At 37.2% G+C, this 15,254-nt stretch overlaps 1 protein-coding gene across 1 annotated transcript; it reads left to right on the forward strand.

Annotated features, from left to right (window-relative positions):
- Positions 1-154: 154 nt before the first annotated feature.
- LOC110463455 (60 kDa heat shock protein, mitochondrial-like) lies at positions 155-14,702 on the forward strand. Its single transcript, XM_021518066.1, has 13 exons — positions 155-259; positions 1,828-2,004; positions 2,247-2,499; positions 3,022-3,104; positions 4,424-4,519; positions 4,889-4,982; positions 9,482-9,650; positions 10,162-10,261; positions 10,995-11,102; positions 11,264-11,401; positions 11,832-12,006; positions 12,276-12,454; positions 12,923-14,702. Exons 2-13 carry the CDS (start codon positions 1,837-1,839, stop codon positions 13,088-13,090), a joined length of 1,731 nt encoding a protein of 576 aa, XP_021373741.1. The 5' UTR covers positions 155-259; positions 1,828-1,836; the 3' UTR covers positions 13,091-14,702.
- The last annotated feature ends 552 nt before the right edge of the window (positions 14,703-15,254 follow it).

Consider the following 15,254-nt stretch of genomic DNA (forward strand, 5'->3'; position numbering starts at 1 on the left):
ATATTTTATACAGGCTATTCACTCGCCCAAAATATATGTTGTCATTTACGTCCAATAAGGTATCTTTTAGATAATTACCATATAATTCTCTATAAATTAGCAACATTTTTAATTTATTGATAATAATAATCACATGCACAGTTTTGGGGCCTGTTTCGTTTCTTATTCCGAAAGTCCTTTCGAGAACTCCGAGCGGAAATTAGATCTCCAACACGAACTCGGAACTGTAAGGAAAGACACGCCGGTACCCAACTAACTGGTAAGGGGTTTCTGTTAGAATGTACGTCGTATTCCTTTTTATCGAATGGCGAGCAACTTCGGCACTTATTCAACTTACGTCCTAGCATTTATTGTGCATGCAAAATAACGTAAATTCAGTAAAATAGCAAAACGGAGACCGCATATATAACCGGTCGGACACCACGTGGTTCATGCCCACATGTGCGATACCATGTCATTTTACTGATTGCTTTTGCGTATGTGTCGCTCTTCTTTATTGCATAACAATGCAGAAGGAAACATTGGTGCAAATCAACGGCGGAAATGTTGTGTTGTAATTTTATATGATGCATTAACTAGACTCTCGTGGTTTATATAACCTTCAATGTCATGGGGGAGAATTCATTACTCCAGTAATCAGCTGGTGATGAAACGAATTGTGCAAATTTCATCATTTTGCTAAATAGTTACATAAATATAGGCAGTTGCTCAAATAGAAATTTCACTTGTCCGAAATATGTTTGACCTTGAATAGCAATTTTTGGACAATACTTATGTAAAATATTATGTAAATTTTATTCAGATGATCAATTTACAGTATAATCTACTTTAGCTGGGTACAAAGTTCAAACCATAGATAATATTAAATCCCAAAACGAAATTCAGCTGTCCACCATATCCGATAAAATTCCTCCCCAACACTTGGGTCCTACTTTTAGTTTTGACTTATTATTTCTTTAATTTATCGCACAACTGTTTTGGTATATAATTCAGATAATTAGAGATACCTTTATACTGCAAGAAGAAAGACTATCTCAGGATAATGAAAATCATGATTTAAAAAGTGGCTCAAAAATGTTACGATTAGGTTATGTTCTTTACACTTCTTGATAAAAAATGCAAGCCCAGATTGACCACTTAGTTGCCATGGAAATAATTCATGTTTTTGGTTTACGGTAAAGCATTAGTAACAGACTCTAAAAAACTATGTGGAAAAATTAGGGTGATGAAATGTGACCAATAGGATGCTGGGGTGAAGGGTTACCTTATTTATTTAAATGAATGAGTTTGACCCATCCTTAAGGTCATTGGGGTCAAACATGTTTCAAGGTCACTGGGTTTAAATGTTTATAAATCTGCAGTCAACTTCTTCTGAATAACTAAAAGGCACTGGGTGATGATATCTTACTAGTAGTATGCTCGGATGAAGGCTGTCAAGCTTGTTAAAATGAAAGACCTTGACCCACTTTCAAAGTCACAGGTCAAATGTTTAAAAAAAAACTATTCAAACAACTTCTTTTGAATAACCAAAAGGCCCAGGGTTAGGTTATTTGGCCAGTTGCCTGCTGGAATGAAGGGCTACCAACGTTTTTTTTGTAAGGTCTGGTCAGGAGAAGGGTGGAATACATAGTGTTTCTGTGAAACAGATTTGGAATGACTAACACCAGTGCCCAGATTAATGGTACATCAAAAATGCAGCCTAGGTTGACAAAGTTGTCATTTTCCATCGAGAGTTTGGATGCACATGTACCTACCTAGTTCAGACCCTGAACTTGCTGTTGATGTTTTACACATTTATTGGTAGTAACCTTGTCTTTTCTACTTTAGATTCCAGCCATGTACCGTCTACCAAGAATTCTACGACCTGTTTTGGCCCGTCAGGTGATTCCTTCCCTGACAAGGTCGTATGCCAAAGATCTCAAATTCGGAGCTGATGCCCGAGCTCTCATGTTGCAAGGTGTGGACACACTCGTCGATGCTGTTGCTGTTACTATGGGACCAAAGGTACTTGTCTTTAGAAAATACAAATGGTAAGCACACTTTGTAATGAAACCTTTGAAGAATCTATATCTAATGTGCGCAAACTAATATTCATTTGAAATTCAGCTCCGCTTTTGAACAGAAATTAGCAGGCAGGTTGGTTTATCGTTTCCTGAAAAACAACAGATTTATCACAAATTGAGTTGATTAATATATCTATACACATACATTTTCTTTTAAATTGATTTCTTAATTTTTTTTTAAAGGGAAGAAATGTCATAATTGAACAAAGTTGGGGAAGCCCTAAGATAACAAAGGATGGTGTAACAGTTGCCAAAGCAATCGACTTGGGTGACAAGTATCAGAATATTGGTGCCAAACTGGTGCAGGATGTCGCCAACAACACCAACGAGGAGGCTGGTGATGGCACAACGACTGCTTCCGTACTTGCCAGGGCCATCGCTAAGGAGGGCTTCGACAAAATCAGCAAGGGAGCTAACCCTGTAGAAATTAGAAGAGGTTATTATCCTGTGATTTTTCAGTTTTGCAGTCAATGGCATTTTTCTCTATTTTGGAAATGGGCCTTTGACTTTGGAATTATGAAAACTGAGTCAAAAGTGTTATTTTTTACCTCAATATGAGTGTCATCTAAAAGATTAAGATTTCCTAATTAATGAAAGTTGATTTAATTTTATATAATTGCAATTCAGATGTCAAAATAAAAAGATAAAAGTTATGAATAAACAAAAAGTATTTTTGGTTGGCTTTTTTGGATAAGCAAATCACAGTTATGGTAAAAGGTTCCTTTTGATGAATTTGTTCTGCCTAGTATTTAATGAAATGATATTTTTTTACTGAAAAAGAAACAAAAGAAGAGTGGGCGGGAAGGCACTCTTTTGTAATACCCCAATAAGAATTTGACAAGTAATCAGTTTAGGAGGATATATATTAGTTGATGCACTATTTCTGTCACTGCTATATAGTTTTACATGTATATATTATCTACACTGATGATTGAACGTTTCTGTATTATTTCTTTAGGTGTCATGGCTGCTGTTGAAGCTATTGTCAATCAGCTGAAGTCCATGTCTAAACCTGTCACTACTCCAGAGGAGATTGCTCAGGTAAACAGTATTTACATGACTTTCATCAACTCCTTTCCACATTTACAAATATGCAATGATGTGACACAACTGTAGGTCAAAGTATTGGCTGTCAGTTCAATACCCTTTGTTTCATACCCCTCTTCATCCTCGATACTCCAGGGGTTACGCTCAGTATCCCTTACTGCACCCCTGGAATATGTCATAGCAAAGTTGAATGCACACGGCTAGCTATTTGATTGATCTCTGGTTAATAAATGACCAATTATCAGGCCAATATCTGTCCTTTGTAGATAACAGAGGAGAGACACCGGACATCAATGCCGCCGGTCAAGTTTACCGTTAGCCAGTTGTAATATTCTTATAATGTACAGCAATGAATCACACTGGTCTTCCTGTCTCATCCACAAGGTGGCGTAGACTGAGCCTTTGAATTTGCTATGACATATAACAGGGATGTAGAGAAAAAGAGTGAGCGTAACACCTGTAGTACAAATGCAACATTTTTGTCCAATTAATATTGTCTGTATATTTATTGACTTCCAAGAAATCCAAATGGAGGTGCCAGACATGCCAGTAAGGCTCGGAGATATCTCGAAGATTTGTATTAGCAGTGTGTAGCTGTTTAGAAATATGAAATAAAAGACAGTACGCTGTGCTGAACTTATTGACTGACATGTAAGCTAAAACATGATAAATTCTTTTACTGTAAAAAACATGATACTTGGGCCTGTTCGTTTATGCGGAACAACCAGTTTGACCGTTTATAAATGTAACAATTTTTGGTATAAATCCTGGCGGACATGAAAATGTTTATGCAGGCCTTGCAAGGCTTTGTCAAGGCTCGCCTGAAAGCAGCATTAGATCACTAGGTCCGACCTTGTTAAATAAATGTACAACAGTGGTTTGACCGTTTAAACGAAAACGACCTTGCTTGTTTACATTAGAGAACTTAAGTGTATTTTTGCAGCCCATGTGGCTTAGCGATTTTCATCACCAGTGCTCTTGGTTTATTTGCTTCATTTATATTACAAGTTGCAAATCACATCGTATCATTATATACCAAGACCTCCACATCAGGCCAAACAAAAAGGACATCTGACTTCTGTTCCCTGTTTTGTTGTCTTCTACATCTTTTAAACCATGACATATTAGCTGACAACCAATTCAAGATTCGATAAAAAAAAAGTGATTTTAAGAATGAATAGATTTACCTACATTATGTCCTCTAGTGTTATTTTGAAAGTATTCATTAGAAATATGCAATTTCAATTCGCTATTGGAATAGGATTTGAAATTGTTTAAAAAAACATGATAAAATTTGAATGTTTACGTGACAGGTAGCCACAATTTCTGCAAATGGCGACAGCACTATTGGCAACCTCATATCAACGGCCATGAAGAAAGTGGGCAGAGATGGCGTCATCACAGTGAAGGTAAGAGAAGCTCAAACTGTTTTTTATTTTCCCAAGCTGAATAGATCATTTTGTGTCAAATTGCTGAGTGATTCTATTTCAAACACATTTTAACGGGGGGGGGGGGATAAAAATATCGGAGTAAAATGTCACCAGGGAAAATGATCTTGGTTGGAGCCTCAGACCTCGAGTTATCACAACCATCATAGACACAGGGTACCAAGACTCTTGATGTTAAATATACCTTTTTGAAACTGCTGTATATTATAATTTGACATTAGTGTACATTTAACGATAGTCAAATGGAAAGTTGAAGTACTTGTGTCCAAATTCTTTTCACTTTTCAAGCCCTGGACACTTTATGTCAGATCTGATCGGTTTATATTTCAGGATGGGAAAACTATGAATGATGAGCTAGAAGTCATTGAAGGAATGAAATTTGACAGAGGATACATTTCACCTTACTTCATCAACTCCAGCAAAGGTGAGGATTTATGGAATACAGGTTTCATAATTTCTCTAAGATATGTCTGTACTACAGTGGAATCTTTGTTAAGCGACCACCCAAGGGAAATTAAAAAAAATGGTCGTTTAATAAAGTTTGACCATATTTTGTGCACAACCGAATATAACCAAAGGACTCGTTATACACAGTTCCCATGTTGGTCCAACAGATGGGTTCACGTGTATTATTCCTTTATTTTACGATTGAAACTGGAAGGATAATGCAGTTAAAAAACTTAAAGCCGACACATGTTGTCGGAAAATGGACCGATATTGTTGTTGTTAGTACTTTGGCGTTGAGAAGTTCAGGGATGTTATTAAAGGCTTTTATTAATGATGAGGAATTAGAAACGGTATGTGTGCTAACATAAACATGTTTAGTGTGCAGTTGCACTGATATTTAGTGTTAATTCCGCGCGAGAGTGCTGTTGTAAACATCTCTCAACAGACCCGATTTCAAGGATGAAAACCTGCCAGTGTACTTTATCCAATGACATAGAGGAAATCGTAGGGTTAAAGGTTACATTGCCTAGCAGGACACTCGCGCAATCAAAATGGTTTTACTCAACTGTGATACGTATCGGTCTGTATTTTCACTGCTAAATCAACAATTTTGGCAGTTAGAAAACTTTTTATTTGTTTCTGCACATCAATATTTCAATTATTATAAGTTTGGAAATTTGTTTTGTCCAATTTGTTCGGTTAACTTTGTGAAAATATCGTGAAGTAGCCTTCGTCAAATGTGGTGACGGGTCGCAAATTTGGACTTACACAACTAGTTCAACGACCGTTTGGTATATTTTCGTCGAACATGGTCGCTAAAATGTATCAAATTCATTTTGGAGTCAGTATTTGGTGGTCGCTGGTCTCATTAGACAGATGGTCACTAATACAGTTAAATTACATAGAAAAAGCAGTTGGGGGAAATGAAAAGTGGTCGCATAAAACAGATGGTCGTTTAATACAGATGGTCGCTTGAGCAGATTCGACTGTATTCCAATAGCTGACACCAAGTCAAGTAAATTTAAAGTGAACATTCTCAATCGGTCAATGTTGACTATAAAGATACAGGTATGGCTAATGGAATTTTTTCAAAATCTGTCTGTGGTAAGTAATTGTACATGCTAATTTTGAATATGGTCGTGCATCATATCTACCCAGGAATGTTGTATCTGACACTCTTGGTTGTACACTGATGCTATAGAAATAAATACATGTTCACTTTTCTGGGGTGAACTACTTGTGTCACCCTGGACATTAAAGCATGTAACACTGATAAACATCCTCACAGAATTTCGGGTGCTCTGTATTATGTTGAACAAAATACTGTCAGCATTGATAATAACAGGAGTTTGAATGAAAACAACAATTGCTGAGAATTTAGAGAGAAATATGCATATACTACACGGATAGTCATGGGACTGGCCTCTATCACTGGGATTTTATTTCAAATACTGCTTTTAATTAGAATGTTTCGATGTCATAATTTCTAAACTATCTGGGTAAACAATATCCATAATGTAGGCCTCTTGTTTTGTTTTGTGAAATATTGCATTTATTTCTATGGTCCTACCTTGTCACAAGTATACTGGGGGGGGGGGGGGACATATTTTGTTACCCCTGTCCTGTCACATTGCGGTTGTCGTGGTTCTACTGACTTCATTCTTAACATGCTTCATCATCAAAGATTATGCAAAGGTCAAGTACATGAGGGTCTGCCAAGGTTGCTTTTTGCTATTACAAGTCGACTCACAGGGCCAAGGGGGACATTCCTGTTTAACTGACATTCTCCAGTTTTATTGAAAAAGTAAATGCAACAGGTCTACCCAGGAATGTTGTATCTGACACTCTTGGTTGTATACTGATGCTATAGAAATACATGTTCACTTTCCCGGGGTGAACTACTGGTGTCACCCTGGGCATTAAAACATGTAACACTGATAAATATCCTAACAAATCTTCTGGTTCTCTGTACTATGTTGAACAAAATGCGGTCAGCATTGGTGATAACAGAGTTTTAAAGAAAACAATTGCAGGAATAAAGAGAGAAATATGCATATATGCTACCTGGATAGCACCAGGGACTGGCCCCTATCACTGGGATTATATTTGAAATTTTTAATAAGAATGTTTTGACGTCATTGCTTGAATATCTGGGTGAGCAATAAAGGGCCTGTCAGCTTTTTGTTCTGTTTAGTGAAATATTGTATTTATTTCTATGTATACCCTTGTCTGGTTATACTGGGGGGTTTGGGGGGCATGTGTTGTTACTTATGTCCATCCCATCCCGTCCTGGACTGTTACATTGCAATTAATTTTCGTGACTAAGTTGATTTCATTTCATGACAGATTTCCTCATGAATTTATTATAAAAACATCAAGTATGAGAAGGCCTCAAACGAGTTTGTTTAGGGTCTAAAGGGCAATGTGAAGGTCGCTGTTGTTATAGGTAAACCACAGGGCCAAGAGGACATTCGTATTTTGCTGACGTAAATGCAACAGGTCTACCCTGGAATGTTGTATCTGACACTCTTGGTTGTATACTGATGCTATAGAAATACATGTTCACTTTCCTAGAGTGAACTACTAGTGTCACCCTGGGCATTAAAACATGTAACACTGATAAACATCCACACAATACTTTGGTACTCTATATTGTTGAACCGAAAACAGTCTGATTTGGTGGTACATTAACAGACTGTATGTCGTGTTGTATTTTGTGGATCAGAATTGGGCCTCTTGTTCAGTTTGGTGAAATATTATTACTTGTTCCCATCCTGTCCTGGCCAGTTATATTGCGATTAGTTTTCGTGACTACTGATATCATTTCATAACAGATTTCCTCATTAATTTATTATACAAAGGTCAAGTATGAGAAGGCCTCAATAAGTTTGTATTTCAGGGTCTCGAGGTCAATGCGAAGGTTGCTGTTATAGGTCAACTACAGGGCCAAGAGGTCATTCATGTTTTACAGATGTTTTCTACTTTAATTGAAAAGATACCATGCTTGAAAGGAAAACAGGTGCATCATATCTACCCAGGAATGTTGTATCTGACACTCTTGGTTGTACACTGATGCTATAGAAATACATGTTCACTTTTCTGGGGTGAACTACTGGTGTCACCCTGGACATTAAAACATGTTACACTGATAAACGTCCACACAATACTTTGGTACTCCATATTGTATTGTTGAACGGATAACAATTTGGTTTGGTGGTACATGTAAGAGACTTGACTTATCATGTGGTACTAAGTAGACATCCAAGACCTAACAAAAATATATGATTGTTTCCCGTTACATGCTGGGGAAAAATTAGGGTAGGGTTTTACTTTTTTTTACAATTTTTTATACTTTGATTATCCATGAAATTGAACACCAAATCAAAAAGATCATGCAGACATCACCCATGAAACCACATTGTAGAAGATATTAAAACTAGGTGCCAAAGACAGATTTGCCAGTGATACTTCTTGAATACAGAACAATAAAATATTATTAACAGTAATTATTTATTACAACAGAACAAAACAGTTCTCTTGAAATGATGAATAACAAACACAAACCAATCCAATGCTTCGGCAGATATTTTAACCAAAAAAATGGAAATGGAAATGCTACTATTAAGTCATTGAATAACGTCTGCCACTGAAAGGCCGCTCCCTTCAAAAGTTTGTTCAGATACAGGCTCTGTACTCTCTAGAATAGTGAAGCAATTTGCTTTTGTGTTTGATTCGTGCGAGTGGTATGTTTCAAAAACATCTGCCATTAAATTAGTAGCAGGTACCGCCGCCATCAAACGTTTCTCGTCGTCGTGATCACATTAATTAAACTTTGATGCAAGCACTGCTGTGTGTAGGGAAGCCATCTTAAAACATGGTTCGTGTCAAAAGAGGTCTTGAATACACTGATCTGCTGTATCGCCTAAATGATCCTGATTGTTACAAGCGTCTAAAATGTAAAATGGAAAACTGTAAAAAAAATCCAGAAAATTCTGGAATATTTGCCGTAAAATCATGGGGTCGCGGGGTAAAAGTAGGGTTGGTCGGGTAACCGGAAATAAACATTATTTTTTTTTTGGTAAATTATATGTCGAATAGATTTCTCTATTTTAAGGACATTATTATGTTTTCACTTGACTTGTTGGACTCTATTAGACATATTGACGGGTTGTTCTGTCTTCACAGTATGTTTTGTCACCATAAATTATATTAATCCTTTGTTTCTGGTCACATGAACACAGACTATAATTGACATTGTCTAATAATTAAAGCACCATTCTTCAATCTTTCTTTTCAAAAAGTGAAATTGACACAATTGACGGTAATGTAAATGCGCCAGGTCTGAAATTTCAACATCAATTTATGCCTATTAAAGTTGGTGTCTATTAGATTTTAGTGTTTGTTTAACTTGGACAATGAAAAAGTAGACTGAAATACACATTAGAAGTACAAAGACTCTTTGCTCTGGTATTACAGGTGCCAAATGTGAGTACCAAGACTGTATGGTGTTGTTCAGCGAGAAGAAAATCTCATCCATCCAAGGCATCATCCCAGCCCTAGAACTGGCCAACCAGGCCCGAAAACCCCTGCTTATCATTGCTGAAGACATTGACGGGGAGGCCCTCAGCACCCTCGTTCTTAACAGGTAGGATAAACTTCAGGGCACCTGTTCCTGAAATAAATATATGTATTTGATGTACATAGATGTATGTAAGCTGACATATTAACTTTTGATTTCTCCCACCAGATATTTGGTCAAAAATCAGTCCATACTATGTCGGAACTTCTTTGCTAATAAATATGCTGTATTGTACATTGTTTGCCCACTATTAAAGCTGTCAGATCGTAGGAAAGCTAGTTTTGCACCTTACTCATTCCCCATTTTGCCTTCCCATGACATCTTGGGATTAACTGGTGCACAAAGTAAATGTCAACATGATCATCTGGACTTGCACTTTTCAAGCCTCAGGTATTTGTAGACATACATTCTTCATGGATAGTTCAAAACATTAATTTAAGATATTAAAAGTACCCTCTCTCTATTCATGTCGGGTATAGCTCTTCAATCCTTCAAACAGATATAGGGCTTGGTGGAAATATCCAAGTTGATTTTTCTACATGGGTAAGTTATCTTTAGAATACTGTTTGTGTTCCAGGCTTAAGGTTGGTCTACAAGTGTGTGCCGTCAAAGCTCCCGGGTTTGGTGACAACAGGAAGAACACACTGAAGGACATGGCCATCTTAACTGGAGGAGCCGTAAGCAGATAACCTGATATGATTCCTTTAATAGTCGATGTTTATTTACTTGCAACATTAAAATAGCGCCATATCTAATCTGTTAATTGCTCGTAAGGAGCTTCACATTCAAGGGATGACAGATATATAAAACAAAAAACAGGTGAGTGTAGGAACAATCTTACGCAGCAGGCTCATCTTATCGCACCATCTCATTTAGAATCACTGGAATGTCTCGTGGTGTGTTCTGGAGGTTGGAAGTGTGTTCTGTTCTGCTCGTTATGGGTCTGTAGTTTCAATAATATCTTCATAGTTCTGTAGCACATAACTACTACAGCATTAAGAAATACTGACCCCCAGGCCATATTATACTCCTCTATAAACAAGTAGATAAGGTGGTATTAATTTCAATTTCAAATACATTGTAAATGACCCCTTAATCTCCCTGCTAAGTTTTATAACCTCATTTGTTCCTTGGTTAAGACTTCTTAACCCGACAGTAAAGTGGAATAGGATTTGGCGGCAGTTTTCTGGGGACAGGGTTATTGCAAAGGATCAGTTCAAATTGATTGCTATGATGACTGAAGGACATGGTTTCGTTTTATATTCTGAAAGTTAATGATTACACTTTCCTTGGCTGTCTGAGCAATCAAATGATTCTAGTCCTTTACAGTTCATACTCGTTACAAGTGGCATTTCCTTGTGGAGACAATATTACAGAAATAGATAAGTGATGTATTTTTTTCTTCCTCAGATATTTGGTGATGATGGAGATATGTTCAAACTTGAGGATATCCAGATGCAGGACTTTGGTCAAATTGGTGAGGTGACCATTACCAAGGACGACACCCTTATGATAAGGGTAAGTTCAGTACATGCCTCGACCGAATCCTGTGTTAATTGTTCAAGACAAATCAATTTTAAGGGTATTGGTCGAATGTTAAAAGCCATATTTTGAAGATGAACCCCACTTAAGGATTTTATGTTTGAGTTGTGCTAAGCTTGTGCTCTTTTGTTATCCAGGGTAAGGGTTCCAAAGAAGACGTGGAGAAACGAACAGAGCAGATCAGAGAGGAAATTGACCTCAGCACTTCAGAATATGAAAAAGAAAAACTTTGTGAACGAGTGGCTAAATTGTCGAATGGAGTGGCTGTACTCAAAGTAAGTTTTAAATACAGACCAAGAATGAAAATGCTTAAATCACTGATAAGTGGCTTTGATTGGTGACATTAATTACTGAAATGTATCAAGTCATGGTATTAAGTGTAGAAAGACTAGTGGGTTTTATATGCAATTTTGAACTGCCATGTTAGTTAATACCGAGGCATTATTATGTCATGGACTACCATATCTTATTCTGTGTGATATCAATATGGTGTTGGTGAAAGGAGGAAACTGATGTCATGGACAACCATATCTTATTCTGTGTTTTATCAATATGGTGTTGATGAAAGAATTGATCCCATCATAAATTCAAGGAGAGGGCATTAACGCATTATTCAATTTTATACAATTCTTGCATCACAGCGCACAGTCTGAAGGTCATAGTCTTTGTGATTGATAAATTGTTAATATCGTTCTTCTGTTTTAGATTGGAGGCACCAGTGAAGTGGAGGTTAACGAGAAGAAGGATCGTGTGAATGACGCTCTGAATGCTACTAAAGCCGCTGTTGAGGAAGGCATCGTGCCTGGAGGTGGCACTGCCCTCATCCGTGCTCTGGTCGCTCTTGATAATGTCAAAGGTGAAAATGACGACCAGAACGCAGGTATGTCAATCACGCAGCATTTTATTCAGGTGATATAGTTGGGTGTAGGTTTCCTCTTTTAAACAAGATTTCTTTTTCAATCAGAAGTTTGTTAAAATCAATTCATCACAGATAAAAATCTGTCAAAGTTTTATTTATCCATCTGAGTTAAAGAATCGGACCCAAAAAAAAAGTATTTTAGGGTTTTGTTTAAAATGATACACAATGCAGTATATGACAAATTTTCTTCACAATCTCTAACAGCTTATTGTTTCCTTGTTGATTTTCAGGTATTGAGATAGTTAAGAAAGCATTGAGATTGCCAGCTATAACAATTGTAAAGAACACCGGGGTAGATCCCTATGGTATCGTAGAGAAAATCGCTAATGGAGAGGGTGACTTTGGATACGACGCCTTGAAAGGAGCATTTGTTAACCTGATAGAGAAAGGAATCATTGATCCAACAAAGGTTTGTGAAGTATTGATACTGTCCTCGTCAATCCTACGTTAAATGTATATTGATACTGTCCTCGTCGATCCTACGTTTAATGTATACTGGGAAATTTTCGCATGTTAAACTTTCGCCATTTTTGCCCTCCGTAATAAGGGTGAATTTATCTTTGCCAGTGAAAATGTGTGCACCACACTCTATACATGGTAAAAATTTGTGAAGGATAAAATTAATTCTTCCAGTGAAGGGTGAAAATTTGACTGGGTGTATACATTATATGCAGTTCCTTAAGTATTCTGAATATGTGGTTATTACACAATCTTCAGTATATCTTCAATTTTTCAAAGTGCACATTTTGCATACTCATGTGATATGTGATGGTCCAATATTGGTTGGTTATAACATCCCCTTTTAACAACAAATGAGTGCTTTAGATTTTGTTTTTGTGTGACGGACACTTTACAACAAGATTACTTTGTTTTCCAGGTTGTGCGGACTGCTTTAGTGGATGCTGCAGGAGTTGCCTCTCTTCTCAGTACGGCAGAGTGTGTGGTAACGGAGATTCCAAAACCTGATCCCCCAGCACCAATGGGCGGTGGTGGTGGTATGGGCGGCATGGGAGGCATGGGTGGTATGGGAGGCATGGGATTCTAGGTGTACCAGCCACCAAAACACTTGTGTACATGGGACTTCTTACTGCCAGACAGGCTGTGGTAGTTGTGACTACCAGACTGTCGAGGTGGGAACCAAATGTGATTCCTTTGGGAGCTAAATGGCTCTGGACTTTGTCATATCTGGCCAATGTGAAAGACATATTGATCAGTGGACGCCACTGATGGTTTTACTTTAATTGGACTCGTTAAACTAAACAAGAAATCGTTCACATCATTTTGTCTGAAGACAACTTTCAATTCTTGTACTATTTCAGGAATTTTGGTCAGTGGTTTTCCAGTTTCCTTACATTGAAACGCATTTCCAAGATTCAACTTGCCAATCTTCATCCTTAGTGAACAAAACTTCAGGAATGATAAATAATGAAATCTGCTTCATGAATTAATTTCAATATATTTGAAGAACTATTTTTATCCTCCGAAGTAAATCCATCTTTTCATTATCCACAATAGCGATCATGCACTGTTCATGATTCCAATCATTTGTACTGTCCACTAGGGTTGAATGGATCCAAGGCAGTCCTTCATTCAAAAATCATGGGACCCCATCTTTCTTACAAACCATGTATAAATAAAGTTAATTTAAATTTGTCCTTCAGTACCTTGTATAAGGGTACAAAGGTTTGACCATTACAGAACTTACAAACTACATGTTATCATGTTAACATTGATTAAATCATAATGATGTTTAGGAAATATGCATGTTCATTTTTACAAGATTTTTCATGTTTCATATCATTTCTGACTGCAAGTGTATTGCAGTATGTACACTAGGTCATATGAATTTGGAACAAAATGAGGAATTATACGGGCTGAAATTCACCTGCTTAACGTTTAGTTTTATGAATAGTAGTCGGTTTGTGAACAAATTGTAAAAGAATTGAAGCATTTATTACGTACGGATGCGGTACAACAAGAGTACCGGTATGTGATGCCTACAATAGTCTCTGGCCTACTGAGTTGGGAGGGTTTTATTTTGTCAGTGGGAATTGCTGGTATGGCGATTCATCATATCAAGAACTGGCTGACTGAAGTGGATTGATAAATATGTAGTTTTGCATTCAGTAAGACAGATCAGGTATGCCCATTTGATTGACAACCAATTTGACAGAAATGTTAAGCTTATTCACAAAGAGTGTGTTTTGTGATTAAAAGAACTGTTAGTGATGAAAACTGAACAACCATATCATATTAAGATAAAATAATGGAAGGGTATTGTTTGTTACTCATACAGACACCTTATGCCTCAGTCAGCAACATGAGAGAAATTGTAATTTGCATATGGGCATCAAAGGCATGGGCCAGAGACTTCAGAGGCGATGACACTTATATATGGATACCATGTGGCCAGCGAACTGAGAGGCATTGTGATTTATTTGTAACCAGGTTTTGATTCGATATATTAATTAGTTATTAGGAGCTTGATTACACATCCAAAGACGTAAGAATTACTTTCATTATGTGGAGAATTACAGAATGATGTGTACTTGGTATATTATGTGTTAGTAGATTAAATGTAGGAGATACTGTAGGTGTCCTACGTGTGAAAGTCTGGTGTGATTTTATAAGAAAGTAATAAAAATGGAAAAACTCAACTCTTTCTTCCTTCCTTTTTAGCTCACCTGGTCCGAAGGACCAAGGTGAGCTTATGCCATACTGTGTTGTCTGTACGTCAACAATTTCTTTAAGCGACTTCTTCTTAACCACTGATTGGAATTTAACTAAATTTGACTGGAAGCATCCCTAGGTTGTGGGGATTCAAAATTGTACAAATGGTAGAGCTGACCCCCCAGGGGGCTGAGGGGCGGGGCCAATTGATTGATATCAGCCATATTTGACTGGAAGCATCCCTAGGTGGTGGGGATTCAAAATTGTACAAATGGTGGGGCTGAGGGCGTGGTCAAAAGGGGCAGTTTGGCTATATTGCTATCAACAACTTTTTCTTTAGAACTATGCAAGGATAAAGATCATAGTTGGTCGGAAGCATTCATGGGAGGCAGGGATTCAAAATTGTACAAATGGTGCGGCTGAGCCAAAAGGAGGCAATTTGGCTATATTGATTTAAGCAACTTTGGAACTAAGAGACTGATATCAACCATATTTGACTGGAAGCATTCCTAGGTAGAACAGATTCAAAATTGTACAAA

The sequence above is a fragment of the Mizuhopecten yessoensis genome, unplaced genomic scaffold, assembly GCF_002113885.1.
Source record: "Mizuhopecten yessoensis strain PY_sf001 unplaced genomic scaffold, ASM211388v2 scaffold10911, whole genome shotgun sequence".
Lineage (NCBI taxonomy): Eukaryota > Metazoa > Mollusca > Bivalvia > Pectinida > Pectinidae > Mizuhopecten > Mizuhopecten yessoensis.

What these genes read in the sequence shown, in the direction of transcription:
- LOC110463455 (XM_021518066.1), top strand. Translation starts at nt 1,837, where the DNA reads ATGTACCGTCTACCAAGAATTCTACGACCTGTTTTGGCCCGTCAGGTG. An exon ending in CTTCATCAACTCCAGCAAAG is followed by an intron (nt 4,983 to 9,481) that starts GTGAGGATTTAT and finishes CTGGTATTACAG; the next exon opens with GTGCCAAATGTGAGTACCAA. An exon ending in AAATGACGACCAGAACGCAG is followed by an intron (nt 12,007 to 12,275) that starts GTATGTCAATCA and finishes GTTGATTTTCAG; the next exon opens with GTATTGAGATAGTTAAGAAA.